Source organism: Arabidopsis lyrata (assembly GCF_000004255.2).
Source record: "Arabidopsis lyrata subsp. lyrata unplaced genomic scaffold ARALYscaffold_4, whole genome shotgun sequence".
Classification (NCBI taxonomy): Eukaryota; Viridiplantae; Streptophyta; class Magnoliopsida; order Brassicales; family Brassicaceae; genus Arabidopsis; species Arabidopsis lyrata.
In genome coordinates, this window is record NW_003302552.1 from 17,806,389 (window position 1) to 17,833,214 (window position 26,826).

Genomic DNA, 26,826 nt, shown 5'->3' on the forward strand with positions numbered 1-26,826 from the left:
AACTTTAATTAAAGTTTTATTGTATAACATAACAGTTAACACTGTGTGTTTAAACTTATTTGCGCTCACATAAATTATCATTTGCCTATTATTATATATACTAGTTACATTATTAATTGCATGTGTATATACGAATTATTATTATATATGTTTACCTACTACCACGTATGACAAAATTTCATCAAATTTGGTTTTGGTTACCTACCACTCACGCATATATGTAGCATTGCCGCAATTGTTGATTTATATCACCTCCCACTCTCCCACTAATAATGTGCCCTAGTGAACAGTCGATCACCAACTCCGGCACTATTTCCGACAACATGGTACTTGAGAGAGACCAAGACATACCGTCTTCACACATACCCGTGGTTGACTTAAGCAGTCCCGATCAAGAGCTAGTAGCGCGTGCGGTGGTGAAGGCGAGCGAATAGTGGGGAGTTTGAAGAGTGGGGAGTTTTTCAGGTGGTCAATCGCGGGATTCCCACGAAAGTGATACAACGTTTGCAAAATGTTGGTAGGCAATTCTTCGAGCTTCTCGAAGTGGAGAAGAATGCCGTGGCGAAACCAGATGATTCACGTGAAGGATACGCGAGGAGGTACGAGTTAGATCTAGAAAGAAAAACAGGTACGGTCGATCAACTATTTCACGATATCTAGCCACCGTCGTCAGTGAACTACAAATACTGGCCTAAGAATCCTCTAGATTACAGGTACTTTCAAATCTAATCAATCCATTCATTATATATCAATTGTGTTGAGAAAAGATCTCATTTTATGAGCTATGAGCTAGTCAGAAGCATGCATCATACGGGCTGCGGTATTCACATACGGGCTGCAGCGTTCCAGGAGCCGACACGTGGAGTGCTATTTGGCCGTCCACGTGGCTAGTCTGACGCAAACCGATAGTCTAACACGTGAAATCCTGCTCTGTCGGGTATCTGATAGCTAACACGTGGACCCTTGCCCGGTTATAAAAAAAAAAAAAAAAAAAGAAGCATGCATCATATGTTTTTGAGAAGGGCATTTGCCCAATGCCACAAGAAACCACAGAATTTATAAGGCCACAATTTAGAAAAAAAAACTAGGCTTACGTATTTAGTTTAAAATGTGTTTGAGCACTTTATTTTAAAAGTACATGATAATATGATTTTAATTCTTATTTTATGAAAAATTCTCCGATTGCCTAATATATTTTTATAAATAAGGTACAATTATTAATGAAATAAATGCGATATTTTTGAACTAAAAGTTCTAAAATAATTTTTGCCACTAATGGAAGTGTTTAGTTTTCGTAAACAATGGAAGTTTGTTATTCAAACTCTTGAATCGATTATCGGATATTGCTTAGGATTCCGATTTTAGTTGCTTATGCAGGAAGAAAATTTTAAAAGTTGAAATTGATAGTCTTACTTTCTAGCAACTATATCACAAAACAGGTTGAAATAATGTATCACAACTATGTCAATTTGATGTATGATTTATTAGAAAAAGGGAAAAAAAAATTCTAAAAAGGACCACATTTTTTATTCGCCATAGCCTATGTGAGCCAAAGCACTGACACTTGAGCTAATATGTAAAAGTACGTATGAATTCACTGTTGTTAACTGATTTCATATTTTTGGTTCAGGGAAGCAAATGAGGAATACACAAAGCATGTGAAGATGCTAGATTATGGAGTGGTTATCAGAGGGGTTAGGATTATGGGGTGAGGCTATTAAGGAAGTTATGGGCGGTGAGTATATGATGATTGTCAACTACTATCCGCCGTGTCCACATTCCGATTTGATCGAGGGATTGGATCCACACACAGATGTTAGTGGGCTCACACTTATCCTACCCAATGAGATTCCTGGACTTCAAGTGTTCAAGGACGATGACTGGTTCGACCTCGAGAATATCCCATCTGCTGTTATAGTCATCATCGGCGATCAGATCCAAGTATTTTTTTCATTGAATGTGTTTATATCATAAAGTTGTGAATTATATATATCCTTTTTAATTAGTTGTAACGGATTTGTAGAGGCTGAGCAATGGAAGGTACAACTTATAAAACGATAGTGGATAAGGAGAGAACAAGAATGTCTTGGCCGGTTCTTGTGAGGCCTACCAACGATATGGTCGTCGGACCTTTCCCAGAGATTATCGGCCACGACAATCCTCCCAAGTTTAAGCACATCGCCTACAAGGACTACATATATCGCAAGGTCCGCCACTTATCCTTGGCTGATCTCGACTCATAATGATCATCAAAAATCAAGAAGGCAATGCTCATCAATTGCTTCCTCGTTGAAGTGACTAGCCTTTTTTTCTTTTTATTTTTCGGTCTACCACTTGTCTTTTTTCTTTCCCTACGTACATATTTCTCTAATGTGGTCGTTATGGTTATGGTAATGGTGTTTTATGGTTTTAAGATGAGTACCGGGCATAGCACAGTGTTACTGTTTTTTAAAATCTACTTTTCGATTGCGATTCCTTCAAGCGCAACACGCTTTTAGGATCTCTTCAACAGGCGGGTCATCACCAGCTTCTTTGTCCTGAAATCCGCAAACAAAAGAGTTGAAAATGACAATGTGTTTGAAAAGATATCGGAATATCAGGTTCGCAAAGTTGAGGCTAGGTTCACAATCAGTATTCGACGATGAGATTACCTTGCGTATGTAAGAGATGTTATCTTTTCCAGGGCCAGCAACTAGGATTCCGCCTTGTTGCCTACACATCCGAGACAATTGTTAATGAAATCGGAAAGTTATTGCATCTCTAACAAGAAGAAATGACTAATATACTCTTTAACCTACCAGCCACCTCTTTCTACAGTATCTTTCATAAACGAGAGTTTCCAGTCTTGGCGGTATCCTTCCATGTAAGACTCTAATATCTTCATAGCGGCCTAGAATAATACCACAGAAGCTACTGAGACTGAGAGACCACAAAGGCATAACATTTCTCGTTACCTAATTGATATGCTAATTGCTAAGTAGAAGTCACTTTACTTTGGGGGTAAATGTCACAGTAACCCCTGAAACAAATTCAAGCGCCTCGTATGATGCGTGGTTTGGATCTGCATAGACCTCTGAGAGAAATTTGATTACAGATTATTAGATCGTCTCATAAAAATAATTCACCTGTCTTTCGTTTTTTTGGCAAGTAAATGAGAAACATACCTCCTTTAAACTTAGTCTGCTCCATAAAAGTGTTAGCCTGTATAGATGGTTACAACCTGAGAATCAGCAGCTGAGAACTGTTTTAGAGAATTGTATTTTCCAAAATGTGTTACCTGATCAATACTTCCCGGTCCGATCAGAACAAGAGTAACACCAGATGCATCCATCACATCCTAACAAAAATCTCAAATGTATCACTCAATGACTTCAACTGTATAAATGGCCAGTCTTTTTCAAACCAACAACAATCTATTACCTTCTTTTCTGCAAGATAAGCTGCTCGTTTCCGACAGAGCACGCAACTGAAAACATAACAAATTAACATCCAAATATCTTTGATAGTTACAAAGTAATTAACCAGAACCATAAAATCTAATGAGAAAATCAAATAATTAATCACCCAAAATGACGAGCAAATGCAACAACAGCCTTCCTATCTTTCCATAAATCAGAAATTGGAATCTCATTTCCTCTCAAATCCAGAATTTTCACTGTATCTAGCAAATCAGCTGTATCTTTCCCAATTCCAGTTCCTGTGAAAAATCAATATAATCTAGTAAGTAGTCTAGATTATACAAATTACGTATATAATATAAAGAGAAGACACTTAAGCTCACCTGAAGCTCCTCCGGTAATGGCCGACACGACCACGGCGCTACGCCGGAGAGAGACACTACGAAAGCGAGATTTGATCGAATAAAAAGGAGATACTGTCCCTAATCCATGAATCGTCTTCAGATTCGGCTGCAGAGTTATGGGCGTGATCGTCGACGACGACGACAGAGAAACCGCCATTGTTGCTTCCTGGAGCAAGCTAGAAAAAAAATAAAATAAAAATCCCAATTTTAATCGATTCTCAGACCGTTAACAAACTCGTGGAGTTGGGTTGTTACACGTGTCGGATGACGTAAACAAGATCTCAGAGAAAAAGTCATCTGCCACGTCAGTTCACTTTAAGGGCAAAATGGGAAAAGAATCTAAAGATCCTTTTAAAAAGCTAATGGTCGGGCACGTTCTTGTTTAGGGTAAAGCTCAAAGCTCAAGCCGCTTCTATCTCTCTACATTTCTCTTTCTGCAATGGCGAGAATAGTGCGTGTGGCTAGATCCTCCTCCCTCTTTGGCTTTGGAAACCGTTTCTACTCCACCTCCGCCGAAGCTAGCCATGCGTCGTCTCCTTCGCCGTTTCTTCACGGCGGCGGAGCTCGCAGGGATGTTGCCAAGGATAGGAATGTCCAGTGGGTGTTTTTGGGGTGTCCTGGTGTCGGAAAAGGAACTTACGCTAGTAGACTGTCGACCCTTCTCGGCGTTCCTCATATCGCCACCGGCGATCTCGTCCGTGAGGAACTTGCTTCGTCTGGACCTCTCTCTCAAAAGGTGCGACCTTTTTTGATCTTTCCCAATTCTGTTGCTGCGATTGAGATTGAGATTCTCTTCTTACTTCGATTTTAGATCCAAATAGTCTAAACTTGGTTTTTAGCTTATCGGGCTTCCTTTTTATATCGTCGATTGGATCTGAAAATTTCCGTGTAGCTCTCGATAGATCTAGTGAACTAAGTCCATTGTAAAGTGTTTCTAACTACATTTGATCAGTATCATAACGGATCTATTCGCATAAATTAAAGTCAGTGGCTTTGTTTTGATTTGTTATAAAATCTCTTGTAATGGTTATATAGATGTTATTCTAAGTTTACTGTTACTTGATGCAGCTATCGGAGATTGTAAACCAGGGAAAATTGGTTTCTGATGAGATTATAGTAGACCTATTGTCCAAGAGACTTGAGGCTGGTGAAGCCAAAGGTGAATCAGGGTTTATTCTTGATGGCTTTCCTCGTACCATGAGACAAGCTGTAAGTATCATTCGTTTTTACATCGTTTGGCATATTAAGTTAATTTCCATCAACATTTCTAACATTGGATTGCCTTTTGCTTCAGGAAATACTGGGAGATGTAACTGACATTGATTTGGTAGTGAATTTGAAGCTACCTGAGGAAGTTTTGGTTGACAAATGCCTCGGGAGGAGAACTTGTAGCCAATGTGGTAAGGGTTTCAATATCGCTCACATCAACTTAAAGGGTGAGAATGGAAAACCTGGAATTAGCATGGATCCACTTCTCCCTCCACCTCACTGTATGTCAAAGCTTATCACTCGAGCTGATGATACTGAAGAGGTGGTGAAAGCAAGGCTTCGTATATACAATGAAACGGTAAGCCCCTCTCTGGTGTCCTTTTCCATTGCTAGTGTCTAACCATCTAGTAGATGAACTATCTCATGTGTTGATTTGTGTTTTTTCTTCCTTTTCTATATGCAGAGCCAACCTCTTGAAGAATACTACCGTAGCAAGGGAAAGCTTATGGAGTTTGACTTACCTGGAGGCATCCCAGAGTCATGGCCAAGGCTACTGGAAGCTTTAAGGCTTGACGATTACGAAGAGAAGCAGTCTGCTGTGGCATAGTTCACAATCAAATCCCGGTATTTAAATTCTTTGCATGTGGAAGACATATGCCTAATCAATTTTGTGTTGGAAATAAAAGTAAAGAAAAAAACCTTAGATTGTTTTCACCTCAATAGAAATAATCATACACACTTGCAAACTATTATTTTTCCATGAACCGAGACCGAGGTTTCGGCTCCATAAGAGAAATATGCTGTATCATGATGGTTTGAGTTTGCTAGCGAGCAGTGACATTACAGGAATGTATGAATACTTCTACACTACTTGATATGCATTGGGTTTGATCTTTATGCTCTTGTGATATATTTGTTGGAGAATATGATGAAATTGCGGCTGGCCGAGCTGGCTGGTTAAAGAACTCTACCAGACAGTAAAGTAAAACAGCCGCATAGATCAAATGGGAACTTATAACCAGCTCTTGACTGTCCTAGAATTGGCGGTGCGGGATAGAATTGTTCCTTACATTTTGGGAAAGATGCTCATTTATCGGACATTGTGTATTACTTGCTCTGTTCCTGTATGTGATCAAAACGTAGCTTCTGTTTTACGTTTGTTCTCTGAGAAATTTGTGGTTTTTTAAAAAAAAATTCTTCCGCCCGGAGTATGGATGGTGAAATCAGATTCAATTGAAAGGCGAACCGGACTCGGCCCATAGCAATTTAAATCACAGTGACAAACGTTTACTTTTACTGAGAGATGAAAGCTGTAATGTAGTTGGTTTTTTGACGCTAACCGGAATCAAACTCCTATCACTGAGAGGGTTTGATAACTCGATGAAAGAAAATTATTTTCATGAACGAAATATTGTGAAAACTTTAAAGATTTGATTACAGAAAACATCTAATGCTAAATTATTGAGGAATCACAAGACAAGGAAAAGAAGTAGAGCTGAGAGTTAATAAGAAAAGAATTTCTTCACAAAAACTAAAACTCGTACAAAATTTAAAACATTGATTAAGCTTCAACAATCTTCTTAACTAACCTAACATATTAGTTAGACCATTAATAATGTCAACTCCAATATTTGTTGAAACTCCAATAATGTTAAAAAAATTCCAAGCTAACAAAGTAACTACTGATAGGTTTAATAACTATTTTTGTTAAATGATCATTGGGTAGTGGTATTTAATGATATTTTATTAACTGACGTAGTGAATTTTTTAGTACAAGATGACTGAAATTTCCTCATTTCTGATCTAAAGAGGTGAAACCGAAATTAACCGGGTTCAATTTGGTTCGGTGAAGTACAAATAAAATTCAGTTGGTACGGTTTAGTTCACGTGTTTACTTCGGACAGAACAAGCTCGTGCGCGTGTCAACAACCAAATAAGTTTTGTCATTGGTCGCTGTAGGATTCAACTAAAAACGAAACGACACCGTTCCATTTGGCCGCGTTTTCCAACTAACTTTCAACTTCAACTAACGTTCAACGAGAGACTAATCCGTCTCCTCTATCTCTCTTTTCTTTTTCATCGGCTTCTTCATCACTATAGTCACTAAACGGACCTTGGTTTCATCCAACGTTCCCTATAGTGACACGTGTATTCATTACAGTGTCGGCCAAACTCCAAAGCTCAACGAACTCATACGAAGGGATACATCATCATCGCTCAATAATCACTAACCGGATCCGGATAAGTTCGGATCCATCAGACTTTCTTCGTTCCTAACTCCTAAAAAGGGGTTTGAGTTTCCTCAATCCTTTTCACAACTTCAGTTTTTGCATTCACCGTGAGTGTTCTACTTTTGATCTATCTTTTGGTATGATTCACTAGTCAAGTTTCTTTCTTTATGCTATAATTTGCAACTACTTTTCATGCTTTATAGATCGAGAGATCTTGTACGATGGAATTGATGTTTCTCCAATCATTTTTGTTTGATCTTGTTCCCCCTTTTCTTTTCCTAAATTGGGCAAATGAGTTTTGTCATTTATAGATAACGAGTTGGTCTTTACCTACAGAATCTGATAAATATATCTCTTACGTAATTGATTAAGGTCAAGTAATGGAGGTGAAGGATGGTGAAAGAGTGGTAATAGCAAAACCGGTGGCCTCAAGGCCTTCTTCAAGCCCTAGCTTCAGGACATTCACTGAGCTTCTCACTGATTCAGTTACTGTATCTCCCCAATCAAATTGTCACGCGATTGTAGACGCTGCTATAAGACCAAAGACTTTGAGGTTCAACCAGCCAGTTGCAGCTTCGGTCTCATGTCCACGGGTATCAAGTTGTCTCTTTCTTGGCATTGTTATCTTATTGCGCATTGTATTCTTGACTCAACTCTTTCTCATAATGTTAGGCTGAAGGAAATGGTATTGGAAATGAAAAGTCTTGTGATGATTCAAATAGCAGAAACTATGTCGTTTATAAACCGAAAGCAAAGCTTGTCTCCAAAGCAACTGTCTCTGCATTGGCTAATATGGTAAGTTGTTTCAAACCTAAAAGATCACTGATTACGGATTTTCGGGAGTCGTTTTAACACTCGTTTTTTTCTTTAGCTTCAGGGGAATCGGCAACAGACTTGGAGACAAACCGAAGCATTATCCTATGGGAAGAGTGTGAGCCAAGGTACACATCGAGCGGATCCTAATCTAGTCCAGAAAGTTCCATCCTTTACGGAATCAGAGACATCGATTGGTGACAGATCTTCAGTGGACGGATACAACTGGAGGAAATACGGACAGAAGCAAGTTAAAGGAAGTGAGTGTCCAAGGAGTTACTACAAATGCACACACCCAAAATGTCCAGTGAAGAAGAAAGTAGAGAGATCAGTGGAAGGTCAAGTTTCAGAGATTGTATATCAAGGTGAACATAATCATTCAAAGCCTTCTTGTCCACTTCCACGGCGCGCTTCGTCATCAATCTCTTCAGGGTTTCAGAAACCACCAAAAGGGATTGCTTCTGAAGGATCAATGGGACAAGACTCTAACAATAATCTCTATTGTCCTGTTTGGAACAATCAAGGCAATGACTCTACTAAAAACAGAACAGAAAAGATGAATGAGGGATGTGTTATTACACCATTCGAGTTTGCTGTTCCAAGATCGACAAATTCAAATCCCGGAACTTCGGATTCCGGCAAGAGTAGCCAATGTGATGAAGGAGAGCTTGATGATCAAAGCAGAAGCAAAAGAAGGTAACATTGTTTCAAACTCTAAATTTATCCGTTTGTGTTTACATTGCTTGTATTGACTTTGGTTTTGACAACAGGAAGAACGAGAAGCAATCTAGTGAAGCAGGAGTATCGCAAGGCTCGGTGGAATCAGACAGTCTTGAAGATGGATTCAGGTGGAGAAAGTATGGACAAAAAGTGGTCGGAGGCAATGCGTATCCAAGAAGTTATTACAGATGCACAAGTGCTAATTGCAGAGCAAGGAAACATGTTGAGAGAGCGAGTGATGATCCAAGAGCTTTCATTACAACCTACGAGGGTAAACATAATCATCATTTGCTCTTGAGCCCTCCAACTTCCTCTACTCTTCCCTTTAACTCACCACAGCTTTCTAAGTAAACCATTTGATTTGATGATCCATTCATGCTTTTTCTTTTTTCTTTTTCTTTTTTGTTAAGAATGAGAAAAAAGAAGAAGCAAATGGTAAATACAATCACCATTTTCTCTTCACTCTTCCAACTTCCACTACTCTTTCATTTAGCTCCCCACAACTTTCTAAGCAGACCATTTAGCTTTTTCCTTCAATTTTTATACCACATTAATTAATTAATCGTGTGAATTTTATTTTATTTACATTCAGATTGTAAGGACAAGAAGATTGATGTTATTTTAATAAAACCAAACAAAAAAGTGTGTTATATTTTTTTTGGTGTAAGTGTAACTCTCTATATGTTTAATTGATTTGACTTGAGAAATTTGATTTCATTGGAACATTTTTTTTGTTCATTTTGCTAAACATAATGCACTTTTCCATTGATGTAACTCAATTGCATTGATGGTTTATCGAAATCCACTAGATCTCGTAACCATGTTGGTATCGTACTACTTTCCAAGGAACTGAAGAGAAACTCATAAGCTTGACGAGCTAATCTATCCGCTACTTGATTACATTTTTGCGGCCTGAATTGAAGGGAGAAAGAATCAAATGTTGGGATCACACCTTGTATATCTTGTCGGTAGGATTGAAAGGCGGGTCATGTTTCGGAATTGAGAAGCCCTTTTACCACCTCACTTGAGTCTGATTCATAACATTCTCATAGCCATGCGGGCATAGACACATGATTGGCCATCCAGAAATGCTACCAAAAGCAGTGTCATTGGACCACTAGTAAAGCAGCAACGGATTTGAGTAATATTCCAATCTCCACGGCAGTTCTCCTTAAGGTATGGTCACCATAGAGCTCAATTCCTTTAAATGCAGTGTAGATGGTGTTTGGAAGATTCACAGGCAAATTAGTTGTGTTCTCATAAATTCAAAATCGGTCATCTGAAAATGTATCATGGCACCATTTGCACCTTTTACTTTGGAGAGTAGCAGCAAACTGGAGACTAAAACTCTTGTAGATGGATACCATAAGACTACCATAATTTTAGAACATTGAACTGAAACATATATAGATGAAATAATTTTAAGTATGAAACCATTTAATTGATCAAGATCCCAAGTCGATTAAAAGCGTCAAAACTTCATTAAAGATAGAGAGATCATCTGAAACATATCCAAAGCTAATGGAAACAACACAAAAACTCTTTTGATATAATGCAAACTTAAAGGAAAGGAAGATTCCTTAACGATTGGCCTTAGCAACTCTCTCAATCTCATCTTTCTTCTTGATGGCATAGCTGCAAGACAAGAGAAGATACTATTATTAGCTAACTAACAAACTCGAATGTGAAGCCATCAAGAGACAGACTATGTAGATAGGGTGTTTTTACCTGTTGGAAGATCCCTTTGCAGCATTGATGAGTTCATCAGCAAGGCACTCAGCGATTGTCTTGATGTTTCTAAAGGCAGCTTCACGTGCACCAGTGGTGAGTAAGAAGATTGCTTGGTTCACACGTCTTAGAGGAGAGATATCAACGGCCTGCCTCCTAACCACACCAGCAGATCCAATTCTAGTAGCATCTTCACGAGGACCACTAATTCACACAAAAAACAAACCCTCTTAATTAGATTCAGTTCATAGTAGCACACAAGAAAGATACGGGTTTCAGTATCGCAATCTCAATTCACCTGTTAACAATGGCATCAATGATAACTTGAATCGGGTTCAAGTCAGACAAGAGGTGGATGATCTCCATGGCATGTTTGACGATCCTGACAGCCATCAACTTCTTACCGTTGTTCCTCCCGTGCATCATGAGAGAGTTAGTGAGCCTCTCAACAATTGGACATTGAGCCTTTCTGAACCTCTTCACAGAGTATCTCCCAGCAGTGTGAGGAACAAAAGTTGCGTGCTTCGCTGGCTGAACACCAATATAGTCCACAAGACTAATATCTGTGACCTACATACACCAATACACAGATCAACAAACAAATATTAGCCTCTATCATTTGAAACACAAAAAAAAGACATGGACTTTAATGTCAAATTAGTGTTATAATCAACAAACACAACATGGGTTTTAGTAATGATGGATAAAGATTGCAATAGCTAAATCTAATAAGTGAGGACTATAATTTGATCTAATTCATACAATGATGCTAATGTAACTTCTCATATCATAATAAACCAATCATTTCAATGCCTATCACATATCAAGAGACAGACCCATTTCGATTACAGCTAAATCTAGTAAGTGAACTGACGAAAATAAGGATTAGATCCCAGAAAATTGCAAGCGAGCAGATTCGATAGAACAGAACCAAAGAGTAGCAGACAATATAACCTTTAAGAGTTCAAAGAGAGATGGATTGGTGAGGAAATTACCGACACGTCATCAAAGCTCCAACGGTTGAAGAGCTTAACCTCATTGGTAAGCTGCTGCTGAATCTCGGCGTCGATTTCTACGGAGGTGGCCATGACTGGAGGATCAGTAGAAGATTAGCAAAGTAGGGATCTTTGGCTGCGGCTTGAAGAAGAAGAAGAGGAGGAAGCTCAGACCAAGAAGGCAAGAAGAATAAACCCTAAAAATGAGCGATAGTAATGTTCTGTTTATAAAATGGGTTTTATTGGGCCTTGATGTGCTCTCATTTTGGGCTTTTGGGCTTTTGTTTTACTTTAGTGTCTTTCACATTTGCCATTTGGTTAGGAAGAGTTTTTTTTTCGAAAATACTTTAATTACATCTAGAAGATAGATTGGTTTTGATTTCGTTCTATTGTCCGTTCATGAGAGCAGAAAGCCAAACAATTTTTTTTCTTTTTTGAACACTTTGATTTGGTGCAGAACGAAATATTCATGTTGAATTACAGAGGAAATCAAAGGACAAGATTATAAGCTATAAACTAGTTTAAATTTTTGTTGTTGTTAATAATATGATAAATCTCACATGTTACCTAGAATGTAAATGATATAAATACATACATAATTAATATAGACTTTTACGTATAAAATCTTTCGATAGTCATAATTCACAACTTTGAATATAAATTAGATAAGATAAGAATATAAGTCTGGAATGTGAAATGTCGTCTATAATAGTGTTAAGATACCGACTATTTTAGGTTTATCTATTAATTAATCTAAAGTTTAAAAGCTCTTTTTTGCTAGTTTAAAGAACTCCTTTCTTGCACGGTTTTATTCTTGACTAATTAAATCAACTATCATACGTTGCATTGAATAAGTCCTCAACATGCCCACCAACCTGATTTATAAGTAAAACATTATTTTTCTTAGACACGAACAATACATTCTTCTTTCTTTTATTTGGTCTCTCACCATCCATCATATCTTATTAATACTAATTACTCCCTCTGTTCCTGGAAAATTTGATGTTTTGGTTTTTCTCCTTGTTCCTAAAAGTTTGATTTTGTAGAATTTATTTAATATATTTATTTTATTTAAATTAATTAATGATAAAAAGTGGAGTTGAATGTGTTTTTGGACAAAGAAAATGAAACTTGTGAAACTTTTCCATTCTCATTTACGAACCAATCGTTATTTACTCTCATCGAAAAAGCTTCCCATTCCCATGTGTTAGTAACACAACACACGTTATCTGACATTTCAATAATGAGATGTTTTAATTAAATAATACAGAATTTTTTTTTTTAATTTATGTGCAAATCTTAAAACATCAAATTTTCTGAAACAGAGGGAGTATATAGTACTATCGGGAAAAACGCATCAATTAAGCCATATATATCGGCTTTGACGTGCGTCTTAGTGACTTTAATTATTGCAAGGAGCTTATTTAGCGACAATAGCCAGAGCATAAGCTAGGAAAGACACTTTGATGGGTTTTTTCAAGTGTCAACAAATGCAGTCTATCCAAAGGAAACAAGAATGTGACTAAAAGAAAATAACAAAAAGAAACACATAAAAGCAACATAATCTACCTTTAATCTTAGACTAATAACGCGCGGTCACATCTCACTTACCTTTAGGCCAAAGCAATTGACCAATTGTCGTCTATGATTTCAATGTAAATCGTGATATGAATTTATCTATTTTACACCTGTTTAATATTGATAAACAATGTAAAATAGAAGAAAAGTCCAAGAATCAACTATTGATAAACCACTTAATCAATTAAACTTATTCACGTGAACAATGTCAAAATGACATTAATTTACATTCAGATATACTAGTGATGTAGAGAGTTTATATTTATTTGTCTCAAGAAAAAAAAAATTAGAGAGTAAATATTTGTCAAGTAGTTTTCAAAATACCCTTTGTCAAAATCCTTCACATAACACTTTTTTTCGGGGATTAAGATTTTGGAGTCTTGTGCGAAAGTTCTTGTGAGGAAATAATTCGTCGGCCATTTTCATTTTCACCAAAGATCTTTTTACAATCTCTAGAAAATAAAATTTTTATGGCGTCAATAATAAGTTTACCTTAGGAACTCAACACATAAATGGACCAGCATTTATGTTAAAATTACTCAACAAACCGCAATCAAGTTGTAGAGAAGCAAATCGATCAGAATGTTTAATAGATGGTTCATGGCTTGCATCCAGCTTATTTAGTGGACATAGATGGATATTTATGGATGGAGATACTTCTTTCCTTTTGGGACCGAAAAGTTTCCGTCGGGGATTATCTCCGCTTCAAACAGAATTTAAAACATTTATTTGGGCTATGGAGTCCCTCATCACGGCTTCAAAGACGAATATTGGTTTCGTTTCAGACTGTTCTGAGTTCATATTTTTGCAGTAGAAATTAAACTGTTCAAACTTTTGAGGCTTTCATCCCATCTTTATATATTAGATTTATTCTACATTGCGAAAATGTCTGTGTAACTTTATCGATTCCGGATTAGCTCTTTTAAGATAAAAGTTTTCGTCCGATAAATTAATAAAATAGTATTTTCCAAAAAAATAAAGCCGTAGGTTGTTTTTTGTTTCACTTTAGAACATAAACATTTTTTTTCTCTAGGTTTACCAATTTCTCCGTTGTCCAATGTCGGTTTCACCCTCATATTAATGTCACTGGAAGATTACTACTACTCGATCTTTATAGCTTGTTCTTCTATTATATTCTCTCAATATATAGTTTTATGTAATCAAGAAAATTGTGTAAACACAAATATAATAGCATAAAAATAATTACTTTTTATATTATAATAACACAAAAAATGGTCCCTTTAGTTATTTTTTTCCCAACAAAAGGGACATTTTTTGGTTAATTATTACCCTCTGTTTCACAAAGAGTGTCATTTTAGAGTTTTGCACACAGATTAAGAAAACATTAAATTTTTTATTTTTTCTAAACAAAAACATCATTAACTATATACCTAAACATAATATGCCCAATAGTAAAACAATCTGCAGAATACTAATAGTCATAAAACATAAAAAATCATTAAATTTTGTATTGAAAACCTAAAACGACACTCTTTGTGAAACAAAAATAAAACTTTAAAACGACACTCTTTATGAAACGGAGGGAGTATTATTAGTATAAAACAAAGAAGTAATTGCTTTGTCAACAAAAGGACCAACAAAAACGTGCTTATTTCTATTTTGGATCCAACTGAACAAAAGTTACCGTTAAGTCTCCACAACATTTAAAGAAAAGTCAACGAAGATCGCTTAGTTTCCCACTAATTTGCTTAGACTATTCTTATTTCTATATATAAATTTTACATGACATGTGGATGTGGTCCTTTAATTTATTCGAGTTGTTTTTTGTTTATTTCGTCGACAAATCGAATTGTTTAGATTATCAAACAAAACTTAAAAAATAAATTTCCCCAAAAAACATAATTATGTTGTGGAGAATTTTGATAGTCAGTATATAACAATTCTTTTAGTAAGATCATGATGTATTACCTTTACCTTCCACGACCTAAACTGTTTGAAAAACACATTTTACATATATTCATATATTATACACATACATAAAAAGAAGACAAAAGCATATCTCATAATGGTTTTCTGAGCAGAGAACTTAGGGACTAGTAGTTGAGATATGGCTCATTTCGGTGAAGAAGCAAAGCAACATTCATTGAGAATGGAACTTGCAGAGACTGGAAAAAGCAACGGATCAAGTTTCAGGACCAGCTCTTCAGGAAATGAGCCTGAGGATGGTGTTGATGAGGCAGAGCATGTTCTGCAATGGGCTGAGATCCAGAGATTGCCCACTTTTAAACGGCTGAGATCGTCTCTGGTAGACAACAATGGCGAGGCTGCGGAGAAAGGAAAAAAGGTTGTTGATGTCACCAAGCTTGGAGCCATAGAACGTCATTTGATGATTGAGAAGATGATCAAACACATTGAGAATGATAATCTCAAGCTGCTCAAGAAAATCAGAAGAAGAATGGACAGGTGAGATTTGATAGTGAATCTGTTTCTTGAAAGTCTGAGACTTTAGCTTGAAAAAATATGCAGGGTTGGTGTGGAGTTTCCGAGCATAGAGGTGAGGTATGAGCATTTAGGTGTTGAAGCAGCATGTGAGGTCGTTGAAGGGAAGGCGCTTCCAACTTTATGGAACTCTTTGAAGCGCGTTTTCTTAGTGAGTATACTCAAGAATGTAATGCATATGAAAGTTTGGTGGTAGCTGGTTTGAATTCTACTTTTTTTTGCCTTCAGGACTTGTTGAAGCTGAGTGGTGTAAGAACACGCGAAGCCAAGATAAACATACTTACCGATGTTAGCGGTATCATTAGCCCGGGAAGGTTAGTTGCAAGATGTGCTTTCTTTTGATCCAAGCTTTGAGCTAACGTATCTTATTGTTTTTACAAGGTTAACACTGTTGCTTGGTCCTCCTGGATGTGGCAAAACTACTCTGCTTAAGGCTTTGTCTGGGAATTTGGAAAAAAATCTAAAGGTTTTCGATTTTTCCTCTTTTGAATGTTTTTGGCTTTTTGCTGCAGATGTGTGAATCATGACTAATTTTTTTCTCCTTTATTTTCCACAGCGTTCTGGTGAAATCACCTACAATGGACATGGACTGAACGAGGTTGTTCCTCAGAAAACATCGGCGTATATAAGTCAACATGATCTTCACATTGCAGAGATGACTGTGAGGGAGACAATCGACTTCTCAGCTCGTTGTCAAGGTGTCGGTAGCCGAACAGGTAGGTGTCTTCATCGTCTTTCTGAAGCATTTTAAAACTATTTTTGTGACAAACATCTCTCTCTGATGAAACAGATATCATGATGGAGGTCAGTAAAAGAGAAAAGGATGGTGGAATCATTCCTGATCCAGAAGTAGATGCTTACATGAAGGTAAGCACTCCTGAAGCTTATGTTGAAACTGATCTTTGAACTCGGGCGGTTGATTTTAACCTTTTGAAACCTCATTGTGCAGGCAATATCGGTTAAAGGACTTAAAAGAAGTCTGCAAACAGATTACATTTTGAAGGTAGTTTCTTTCTCTGATACAGTTCAGATTTCTAGTCCTTGATTAGCTTCTTAATCATGTCTTGTACTACATTTCCAGATCCTGGGGCTTGACATTTGTGCAGAAACATTGGTTGGCAATGCAATGAAAAGAGGCATATCCGGGGGACAAAAGAAGCGCCTTACTACAGGTTGGTTCATAGCTAAGAAAGAATCCTGTAAAACCAGTCATCTTTTTGTTGGCATGGCAAGTTTTCTAAAAAAGCGGTGTTTGCAGCTGAAATGATCGTTGGTCCAACAAAAGCTCTGTTCATGGATGAAATAACAAACGGCTTAGACAGTTCCACAGCGTTTCAGATTGTCAAATCTCTTCAGCAACTCTCTCACATTACCAACGCAACTGTGTTTGTTTCCCTTCTACAACCTGCTCCAGAATCATATGACCTCTTCGACGATATTGTGCTCATGGCTGAAGGAAAAATTGTGTACCACGGTCCACGCGAAGAGGTCTTGGAATTCTTCGAAGAATGTGGATTTCAATGCCCAAAAAGGAAAGGTGTTGCAGACTTTCTCCAGGAGGTAAAAAGCTAAAAACTCAATTCCTTGACATTGAAATTCTGATCCCATGGTCCTAACTTGTTTATTGGTTTGTAGGTTATATCTAAAAAGGACCAAGGACAGTACTGGCTGCACCAGGACATACCCCATAGCTTTGTCTCAGTAGACACATTGTCAAAGAAATTTAAGGACTTAGAGATTGGGAAAAAGATTGAGGAATCCCTCTCTAAGCCATATGATAAATCAAAAACTCTCAAGGATAATGCTCTCTCCTTCAATGTGTATTCACTTCCAAAGTGGGAACTATTTAGAACATGCATCTCAAGAGAGTTTCTTCTCATGAAGAGAAACTATTTCGTCTACCTCTTCAAGACGTTTCAGGTTACATTCTTTCTTTCTGCAGATATCTCTCTCCTTTTGTCTTCTTTCAAGATTCTATTGGTAAATTCTGAAGAGTCCTTGTTGCACAGCTTGTTCTAGCCGCAATCATCACCATGACAGTGTTTATTCGAACAGAGATGGACATAGATATCGTTCATGGAAATTCTTACATGAGTTGTCTCTTTTTTGCAACTGTTATACTTCTGGTTGATGGTATTCCAGAGCTGTCTATGACTGTTCAACGCCTTTCCGTGTTCTACAAGCAGAAGCAACTGTGTTTCTATCCAGCTTGGGCTTATTCAATCCCTGCAACAGTGTTAAAGGTCCCTCTCTCCTTGTTAGAATCTCTCGTCTGGACCAGTCTTACTTACTATGTCATCGGATACACTCCTGAAGCTTACCGGTGAGAGTTGGAAACCCTCTCTCTTACTTTCTCCCTAGTCACATCCAAGCCTGAGAATGACAGAAAAATGTAATGTAATGATCTTTTGATGTTGCAGGTTCTTCCGGCAATTCATTCTGCTCTTTGCTGTTCACTTCACATCGATATCCATGTTCCGATGCATAGCTTCAATCTTTCAAACAGGAGTTGCTACAATGACAGCTGGTAGCTTTGTCATGTTAATCACCTTTGTATTTGCCGGTTTTGCCATCCCATATAGTAAGATTTTTTTGCTCTTTTCTTTTTAATCCTGTTCCAAGGCTCCACTAAAACATGACATTGGTTTGGTGCAGCCGATATGCCGGGGTGGCTGAAGTGGGGTTTCTGGGTAAATCCTATAAGTTACGCCGAGATTGGGCTCTCTGTAAACGAGTTTCTTGCTCCGCGGTGGCAGCAAGTGATTCTCTCTTCCCTTACTTGTTTCTCTTAATCATCCAATATCTCTTCATTCTACAAGAATTAATCGGTTTTCGGGTTATGTTTGTAGATGCAACCCACAAATGTCACCTTGGGGAGAACCATACTCGAAAGCCGAGGACTGAACTATGATGATTACATGTACTGGGTCTCACTATGTGCCTTGTTGGGTCTCACTATTATCTTCAACACCATTTTCACTCTAGCTCTGAGTTTCTTGAAATGTAAGATTCCAAATATTGAAAACATGCCACTGACAAAAGCAAATACTAAAGAGAGCTTCTTTAACACTTGACAGCTCCCACATCATCTCGTGCCATGATTTCTCAAGATAAGCTCTCTGAGCTGCAAGGAACCAAAGATTCATCATCAGTCAAGAAGAACAAGCCACTAGATTCGCCAATGAAGACAATCGAGGATTCAGGTCTTTCTTTCTACTCACACAAACTCTTTCTTCTCCATTTCCCTTAACCTAATTACGCCTTTGCCGATCAACAGGGAAGATGATCTTACCTTATAAGCCCCTGACCATAACATTTCAAGACTTGAACTATTACGTCGACGTACCTGTGGTAAAAGCTTCTCTTCATTCTTGGTTACTAATTTACCATTTTCGACTGCAAAGTATAATCCATGGGTATTTGCTAATCTCAGGAGATGAAAGCTCAAGGGTACAATGAGAAGAAGTTGCAGCTTCTTTCAGAAATCACCGGATCTTTCAGGCCCGGTGTTCTAACGGCGTTGATGGGAATCAGTGGAGCTGGAAAAACCACTTTACTCGACGTTCTAGCCGGAAGAAAAACAAGCGGATACATTGAAGGAGAGATTAGAATCAGCGGTTACCTTAAAGTCCAAGAAACATTCGCAAGAGTGTCAGGCTACTGTGAACAAACGGATATACACTCACCAAACATCACAGTCGAAGAATCCCTAATTTACTCAGCTTGGCTCCGTCTAGTTCCAGAAATCGATCCTCAAACCAAAATCGTAAGCCCTAATTCTACAGAGCATCAAAACTGTGACCTAGAAATCGAAATAAAGAAATCACTTGGAAATTCGTGCAGAGATTTGTGAAGCAAGTTCTGGAGACGATAGAGCTTGAGGAGATCAAAGATTCGTTGGTAGGAGTGGCCGGTGTGAGCGGATTATCGACAGAGCAGAGGAAGCGGTTAACAGTAGCTGTGGAGTTAGTGGCGAATCCGTCGATCATATTCATGGACGAGCCAACAACGGGGCTGGACGCAAGAGCAGCCGCCATTGTAATGAGAGCTGTGAAAAACGTTGCTGAGACTGGACGAACAATTGTCTGCACTATTCATCAGCCTAGCATCCACATCTTTGAAGCCTTCGACGAGGTTCGAATTTCGAAATTTTATAGTCTCTATAACGAATTTGTCTATAAATATATATACTTTTCATATCATAATGGTTTATGTTCAGTTGATTCTTCTGAAGAGAGGCGGTCGTATTATTTACAGTGGACCACTTGGACAACATTCATCTTGTGTCATTGAGTATTTTAAGGTTAGCTTTTTGCACAAGTAATAAAAATAAATTAGCTGGGTTTGATTGTTTCATAAGTAACCTATATAAAATATATTTTTTTGTTGGTGGTGAATAACAGAATATTCCTGGAGTTGCTAAGATTAGAGACAAGTACAATCCAGCAACATGGATGCTAGAGGTGACTTCAGAGTCTGTAGAGATTGAACTCGACATGGATTTCGCAAAAATCTACAACGAATCGGATCTTTACAAGTGAGTAGTAGAGTAGATGTCATTTATGGCCAGATTTGTATTTGCTTTAGGACATGACTAATGAGCTCCTGTGTTGTTGTTTCTATAGGAACAACTCCGAGCTTGTTAAAGAGCTGAGCAAACCGGATCACGGGTCAAGTGATTTGCATTTCAAGAGAACTTTTGCGCAGAACTGGTGGGAACAGTTTAAATCTTGTCTATGGAAGATGAGTTTGTCTTACTGGAGAAGCCCAACTTACAACTTGACGCGAATCGGTCACACTTTCATCTCTTCTTTAATCTTTGGTCTACTCTTCTGGAATCAAGGGAAAAAGATGTAAGTTACCTAAAACTCCCTCCGAATCATTTCGAGTTTCATTGTACTTTCGTAGTAATTCTGTTGTTTTTGCAGAGATACGCAACAGAATTTGTTTACAGTTCTCGGGGCGATTTATGGTCTAGTCCTCTTCGTTGGGATAAACAACTGCACTTCAGCTTTGCAGTATTTTGAGACAGAGCGTAATGTTATGTACCGCGAAAGATTTGCGGGAATGTACTCTGCGTTTGCCTATGCATTGGCTCAAGTTGTGACTGAAATACCTTACATATTCATCCAAAGCGCAGAGTTTGTAATTGTAATATATCCTATGATCGGTCTCTACGCATCTTCCTCTAAAGTCTTTTGGAGTCTCTATGCAATGTTCTGCAACTTACTCTGCTTCAACTACCTCGCGATGTTCCTCATCTCCATCACTCCAAACTTCATGGTCGCAGCTATTCTCCAGTCGCTTTTCTTCATGACATTCAACCTTTTCGCCGGATTCTTGATCCCAAAACCGGTAAGATCTTTTGAACAAGTCATCATCATCATCATCTTTGATCTTTTCGTTATTACATACTTAATAGTGTTTTCTTGATGTCGAAAAATGCAGCAAATCCCAAAGTGGTGGGTCTGGTTTTACTATCTAACCCCGACCTCATGGACGCTCAACCTGTTTTTCTCGTCTCAATATGGTGATATTCATCAAGAGATCAATGCATTTGGAGAAACCACGACGGTTGCGAGATTCTTAGAGGACTATTTCGGATTCCATCATGATCATTTGACGATTACAGCCATTATTCTCATTGCATTTCCAATTGCATTGGCTACTATGTATGCTTTCTTTGTTGCCAAACTCAACTTTCAAAAACGATGATCAATCAAATTCACACATACCAACACGAGCTTTTCCTTATACATGGTCAAACACTTGTATAACCACGAACCACAAGAAAAGATATATCAAATGTTTTAATTATGAATTCTATTGAGTTAATTGTAAAATGTACTTAGAAGCTTCAAGATCTTTAGCAACAAGATCTTTAGAAACACTGATTGTTTAGCAATAAGTTCTCTGAAACCACAAGAGAGACAATGCAATAAGATCTTTAACAGCTTCAAGATCATAAGAAACACTGATTGTTTCGTTTTTCATGAATCTGGAAAAGTGTTTTAAGACTCTATAAACACCTCTAGATGTTGCAGAGAACTCATTGGAAGGTGCATGTGAGGCTACCAAGGTTTGAAAAATTACCTAAATGTTTTGCAGTTATAAATGACTCTTTGTCGGTTAGCGTCTTGTCTCCGGATTTAAAAGATCTTCGGATTTGCTTTCTTTTGATGGAGATTTGGATTCAGATGATGCATTACTAGTATTATCAACATTTGATTCATCCGTTTGCTTTGCCTGTCAACTTAAAAGCATTACATTAGTAATCAAGCTCAGTTCAAGAAAATACAGTTAAAGAGAGAAAAGTTTGATTCCAAGCGCAATGGCGGTAAGTACTTCACCTTGTTCCTGTCGCGCCAGCCAAGCCCAAATGATAGGAAGCCTGTCTTCTTTTTAGGGCTCTCCTGTGTAGTACGAGTAAACCTATACAACGTGAAGTAAGAAACAAGATAAGAATTATCTTGACTTGAGAAGCAGTATCTGGATACTAATTATGACACTAAGGATGTTATATAGAAAGATAAGAGAGCTTTGTGGTTTGCCATACTAAATCCAAAACATATGTAAGGGTAATGCAAGATTCTGTTTTTGGTATATTGGTAAGTTTTGGAGAAATCTATACAGATCAAAAGCAGCCAAAGAAAAGAATAGGAGATGAGTTCTGATAATGTACCTTGGAGATGATGATAGTGCTTTATTTTGACCTGATTCATATTGCAAAGTTGCTTCGAGTGTTGTTTCTGCTGTAACTAGTTTCTTCTCCATTTGAGCGAGTTGAGTCACAAGCTTCTCATTCTTTTCCTGTTTGTTTTCACAAAGAATCATCAAACTAAGATCAAAGATTCTGTATCTCTGCTTGGAAGCTTTATCTTTATGTAAAATATCTTAGAAGATACAAAGTAAGAAGATGACCAAAGCACCTGAAGCACATGTACTTCATATCTTTGTGCAGCTGCATCTTGCTCTGCACTTATCCGGGCATCTTCTGTTAGCTTTTGGTCTTGCTCAACTTTCATCAAGACCTGAAACCATCCGAACCGAAACTATATGGCTTAATAATCTAGCAAAAACCGATAATGCAGAACTTTGCATTTGTGTAAAAAAACGAAGACCTGAAGCATTGCTGTTTCTTGTTCTTTCTTATCAGAAAGGACTTGCTTTAGTTCTCTTACTTCCCTTTCCAGTTGTTCAATCTGTAAAACAATCTATGAGCCTTCCTCTATAGCTAATAACTTTGTTTGAAGGTAGTCTAAATATACCCGTGCACTTAATTCCAATCTGTTATCTTCTTTGACCATCTCCATCAAAGCTATCTCCAGCTCCTCAGCTCTGTAGAGAGTAATAAATAACATATACATTAGAATCAGTTCTTAAGTTCTCATGATTTGAGAAATTGAATGTGAAGTAGAATAACATTAACCTCATTACAGCTGATCTTTTCTCCTCCAACAATCTACATAGTTCAACCTTCATCCATACCACCTGCACAATAACTGTTATCGATGAAACTTAAAGGGAGTTGCATATTCCACATACTTCATCAACTACACAAGAACTTTGTTGATAGAAGAACATGGTTCTCTGTTATTTTTATCCCCAAAAACTTGAAAAAAAGAGTAAGTCACCTGCTCTTGAAGATCTGGTAAAGAATCTACTTCAGAATCAACATTAGCACCATCCAGATTCAGAGAAGGCGAACAAGATTCATCATCATCATCTGGATCCTCACCATCATTTCTTTGAGTAGACTTTTGTTCATGATCTAAGATAGAGCCTTCATGTTTGAAGCTATATAACTTAGAAGCCAATCCTTTTTTATCCTTCCAGACTCGACCTTTTTGTATTCTTTCCTCGACAATCTCTAGTACCGCCGGTCTATGTATTTTTCTCAGCTCCTCTAGTCTAGCTTCATTTGTCGATATATAACCCATGCATGCGGTCAAAACAAGTTGACTACTGTCAAATGTTGAACTAGCAAGACTTTGTAGTGAAGTAATAGCATCTCCTGCATCTTTTGTGGCAACAATTGCAGGACCTAAGGAAATATAGATTTGACTAAATATCTGTTTCCTTCAAACACAGAGCTAATTAAATCATCATCACACACTTGATACATACAAAAGTATCAGCAAATACCATATAGTTCCATTATAGCAAACGCTGTTCGGAACAACACTACACGGTTTCCTTCAAAGAGAAGCACATCCCACATCCGCAGAACTGGAACTCAAAAACATCATGATGAAATACAACTTCAGCTAAGAAAAGAAAAGGAAAATAAAGACTTCCTATGTCGAACGTGACATATGAACTCACCGCATTCCCAAGGAATAATGTTCACAAAAATAGATAGGAACCATGGTCCAGAGATCCATGCAACCTGCACTCCCAAGTAATCCAGATGATTAACTGCATCAGGAGGATTATTGGAATAGAAGAAACGATCACATTGCTCTGTATAAGTTGGAAAATCCAAATATATGAAGAGAAACTTGAATATCAGATGGAAAAAACTAACCGAGCTTTGGAAATCTTTCTCGCATCAACTCTTCAAAGACTAGTTGATCAACCTAAGAGAAGTAGATTCACGATGGTCACTTTCTAGAAAGGTTTTAAGAAAACATAATCAGAAGCGTTTTAGTGGAACTGTTACCTGAGATTCTATCATCTCTTCTGTATAGTAGCCATCAAAATAATCATCAATAATCCCAACCAAAGTCCTGAGAAATTTTCAGTAACACAAAAATCGCTCACACCAATGCATGCCATGATTCAAAGACAGAGAAAAAAAGCTTTTATCAACTCTACCAAAATGCATTTTCCTCTGGCATCAACAGAAGCAACAGTCCAGCAAAAAAGTTCATAGCCTGAAATTTTACAGGATCATTGTTAAACTTAGCCTTGAAACAATTGTAACAACTAATAATGAATTAAAGATGCTATATATTATGGTACTTAAATATGTTTTTTCAAGCCCAAGTCACCTGACAGTATCCAACAGATGGGTTGTGACAAGCATAAGCTAGAAGTATCCGCCTTAACGAATCGCGACCATTTTCATTCAGAGCAGGGTGGCCTGGGAATGTCCGAGGTATATCCTGTATAGTGATCATGATTGCAATAAGAAAACTTTCCACATTCAAAAGACTTGAGTGACCAAAGTCCAACATGCATTTATCTAATATATCAAAACCTTTTCAATTTGTTTTTTCCACTTTCTTTGGACATCAGAGGAGCTTTCATCAGAGTTAGTTATCTGAGCCAACAAATCCTGATAGTATCTCTCAACTCTTCTTGCCTTTACACCTACAAAGGCTTGCCAAACCTGTGAAATGCAAAAGTTAGACAAGCAAAGTAAACTTCTTTGGGCCAACAATTAATCCTGATAGTGTAAACTTTACCTCCCCTCTGAGATCCTTTGGCACTCCCAAACGAACAAGTACCTCAAGTTCTTCATACCAAGGGAAAAATGGCTCTGGAGAAACACTACCCTGTTCTTCCTTCATCGAATGGGATCTACTCGTGGAAGTCTCACTATCACGGTCATTTTCTCCAGAGTTTTGTTCAGATTCTTCAATGGAAGGCAGCGATTCTTTTCTCGGTGAAATATGGTCACCTACTATAGTCTTCTGATTATTTTTCATATACTTTACGTTCTTAACACGAGCGCACATCATATCCTCTATGGACCCTAGACAAGGTCTAATATGAGCCCATTCTATAACTGAACGAGCCTTGGTTTCTTTTTCTGCTTTATCATGTCCCGATTCACATTTATCTTCTTCTGCCACAAGATGTACATGATCCACAGGTTCTTTTACTGCTTGAGATTGTTGTTCTTTATCAGATTCACTTTCACTTTCGACTGATGATTCTTTATCCTTGTCAGATTCAAATTTCTCTTCATCCTCGTCTTTTACAGGTTCTGTGTCTCTTCTAAGACTCTTCTCCCTCAAATATTGGTGCTCGTCAAGAACCTGCGCCTCCTCGGCTGCTTCTTTCTCTTTTGAAACATCACCAGCTGTTTCAGTCCTATCTTGTTCAAGATGCTGCAGTACTCTTGTACCACTAAGTTCACAATCTTCATGTTTCCCGTTTCTTGAACCCTCCTCTGAATCACTCTCCTCTCCAGATTCCAAACCATCAGCCTGGAATGAATCCTGAAACTCCTCTTCTGAGGAACAAGGTTCAGCGGCTCTGTTTTCTTGTCGGTCAAGAAAGTTTTTCCATTTCTCTGCCCTCTCTGTCTCTTCTTCCTATTCCAGTCGTATTCAAATTTAGTAACACAAACATATGCCCCCAATACATTTGATTTGATACACAAAAGCAATTTTTGGACATGACATACTCTAATAATGAAACCATAGATATATGACTACTAATTATCTGAGTAAGCAAATGAAGCATCAAGCGCAAGAAGAACTCACTGTATAGATGCTAAGGTATTCTTGATATCTCTGAACGTGTTGAGGTCTCAAGGCAAATCCATAAGCGTCCCTGCAAATCAAAATTCACAAATAATGTTATGATCTTAATTAATCACAAAATTACGAAATGATTAGAGAAATAGAGTTTACCTGGAATCAACCTCCAGTGAGCGCTTGCTCACCAAAGATAACAACATATTTCACAAAGAAACCTATTTCTAATTCCCATTGCTTTACTTTACATTACTACACTCGCAAAACTCAAATCCATACACACAGCTTAATGATAAGATCAAAAGAAGAAAAGAAAATCTATGATCATCAATTGGTTTGTTTCGTACTGCGATCGAGAAATCGTCAACGAGAGATTACCGATTAATCAGGGGATAGTTAAAATATATTATGGATTAAAAAAATCACCTGTCTCTAAGATAGTTGTGGACGACAAACAAGTGTTGCTCCGTCATGATCGGTCATGCACGACGATCTAATTGTTTGTTTATTTTATTTTCCAACAAAAAAAATTAAAATAAAAATACAGAAAAGAAGCTTCATCGTTTCATTTCATAACGTTAATTCTATCATTTAATTTGAAGAAGAAAAACAAAATCTGTCTGCTTCTTACAAAAAAAAAAAACTCAAAATCTGACAATAATTAAGACCAGAGATATTGAATCTAATTTTATCCACGTGGCATTTTATTATTGGATTACTAATTATGTTGGTAAGTCCATCTACACATTACGTGGACAATGTAAACAAGAAAATTCGAACATAATGTAAATCTATAACCAAATAAAAAATTATTATTTGAACTCATCAGATATATAATCTGTTCCTAACAAAATTAGAAC

General features: G+C 37.5%; 7 protein-coding genes across 8 annotated transcripts; 4 read left to right on the plus strand and 3 right to left on the minus strand.

Annotated features, from left to right (window-relative positions):
• The first annotated feature begins 226 nt into the window (after positions 1-226).
• LOC9317565 (flavonol synthase/flavanone 3-hydroxylase) lies at positions 227-2,243 on the plus strand. The gene is given in 6 exon segments (XM_021029084.1): positions 227-428; positions 430-713; positions 1,631-1,669; positions 1,671-1,941; positions 2,024-2,046; positions 2,048-2,243. Coding segments are annotated over 6 exon segments (969 nt in total). The 5' UTR covers positions 227-272.
• A 33-nt stretch (positions 2,244-2,276) lies between these two features.
• LOC9315725 (thioredoxin-like protein AAED1, chloroplastic) lies at positions 2,277-4,001 on the minus strand. Its single transcript, XM_021029521.1, has 9 exons — positions 3,782-4,001; positions 3,565-3,697; positions 3,421-3,466; positions 3,278-3,337; positions 3,165-3,201; positions 2,994-3,073; positions 2,799-2,890; positions 2,652-2,712; positions 2,277-2,537 (listed from the first exon to the last, which is right to left on the minus strand). Exons 1-9 carry the CDS (start codon positions 3,957-3,959, stop codon positions 2,478-2,480), a joined length of 747 nt encoding a protein of 248 aa, XP_020885180.1. The 5' UTR covers positions 3,960-4,001; the 3' UTR covers positions 2,277-2,477.
• Positions 4,002-4,160: 159 nt separating this feature from the next.
• LOC9317566 (adenylate kinase 1, chloroplastic) lies at positions 4,161-6,165 on the plus strand. The gene is made up of 4 exons (XM_002879612.2): positions 4,161-4,538; positions 4,871-5,011; positions 5,097-5,369; positions 5,475-6,165. Exons 1-4 carry the CDS (start codon positions 4,242-4,244, stop codon positions 5,616-5,618), a joined length of 855 nt encoding a protein of 284 aa, XP_002879658.1. The 5' UTR covers positions 4,161-4,241; the 3' UTR covers positions 5,619-6,165.
• Positions 6,166-6,714: 549 nt separating this feature from the next.
• Positions 6,715-9,431, plus strand: LOC9315726 (WRKY transcription factor 44). Its single transcript, XM_021029520.1, has 5 exons — positions 6,715-7,349; positions 7,615-7,835; positions 7,915-8,037; positions 8,114-8,751; positions 8,826-9,431. Exons 2-5 carry the CDS (start codon positions 7,623-7,625, stop codon positions 9,124-9,126), a joined length of 1,275 nt encoding a protein of 424 aa, XP_020885179.1. The 5' UTR covers positions 6,715-7,349; positions 7,615-7,622; the 3' UTR covers positions 9,127-9,431.
• Positions 9,432-10,186: 755 nt separating this feature from the next.
• LOC9315727 (40S ribosomal protein S5-1) lies at positions 10,187-11,813 on the minus strand. Its single transcript, XM_021029522.1, has 4 exons — positions 11,499-11,813; positions 10,802-11,073; positions 10,504-10,707; positions 10,187-10,410 (listed from the first exon to the last, which is right to left on the minus strand). Exons 1-4 carry the CDS (start codon positions 11,589-11,591, stop codon positions 10,356-10,358), a joined length of 624 nt encoding a protein of 207 aa, XP_020885181.1. The 5' UTR covers positions 11,592-11,813; the 3' UTR covers positions 10,187-10,355.
• A 3,192-nt stretch (positions 11,814-15,005) lies between these two features.
• LOC9317567 (ABC transporter G family member 33) lies at positions 15,006-21,371 on the plus strand. The gene is made up of 23 exons (XM_002879614.2): positions 15,006-15,500; positions 15,564-15,687; positions 15,765-15,850; positions 15,918-16,002; positions 16,093-16,252; positions 16,327-16,403; positions 16,486-16,539; positions 16,618-16,708; positions 16,795-17,096; positions 17,172-17,456; positions 17,546-17,859; positions 17,957-18,117; positions 18,192-18,295; positions 18,386-18,539; positions 18,614-18,739; positions 18,814-18,887; positions 18,970-19,302; positions 19,380-19,670; positions 19,756-19,839; positions 19,940-20,073; positions 20,162-20,389; positions 20,465-20,891; positions 20,985-21,371. The coding sequence occupies exons 1-23, from the start codon at positions 15,145-15,147 to the stop codon at positions 21,249-21,251; spliced, it is 4,317 nt and encodes a 1,438-aa protein (XP_002879660.2). The 5' UTR covers positions 15,006-15,144; the 3' UTR covers positions 21,252-21,371.
• Positions 21,372-21,433: 62 nt separating this feature from the next.
• LOC9315728 (ecotropic viral integration site 5 protein homolog) lies at positions 21,434-26,546 on the minus strand. 2 transcript variants are annotated; one of them, XM_021029519.1, is made up of 18 exons: positions 26,393-26,546; positions 25,973-26,042; positions 24,947-25,801; positions 24,739-24,870; positions 24,530-24,643; positions 24,354-24,412; positions 24,199-24,265; positions 24,064-24,115; positions 23,862-23,954; positions 23,682-23,765; positions 23,171-23,580; positions 22,966-23,027; positions 22,805-22,874; positions 22,658-22,738; positions 22,466-22,567; positions 22,219-22,346; positions 21,887-21,968; positions 21,434-21,782 (listed from the first exon to the last, which is right to left on the minus strand). In XM_021029519.1, the coding sequence occupies exons 1-18, from the start codon at positions 26,437-26,439 to the stop codon at positions 21,666-21,668; spliced, it is 2,625 nt and encodes an 874-aa protein (XP_020885178.1). In that variant the 5' UTR covers positions 26,440-26,546; the 3' UTR covers positions 21,434-21,665. The 2 variants fall into 2 exon arrangements, with proteins under 2 accessions (XP_020885178.1, XP_020885176.1); XM_021029517.1 differs by lacking the exon at positions 26,393-26,546 and adding an exon at positions 26,123-26,368.
• Between the last annotated feature and the right edge of the window lie 280 nt (positions 26,547-26,826).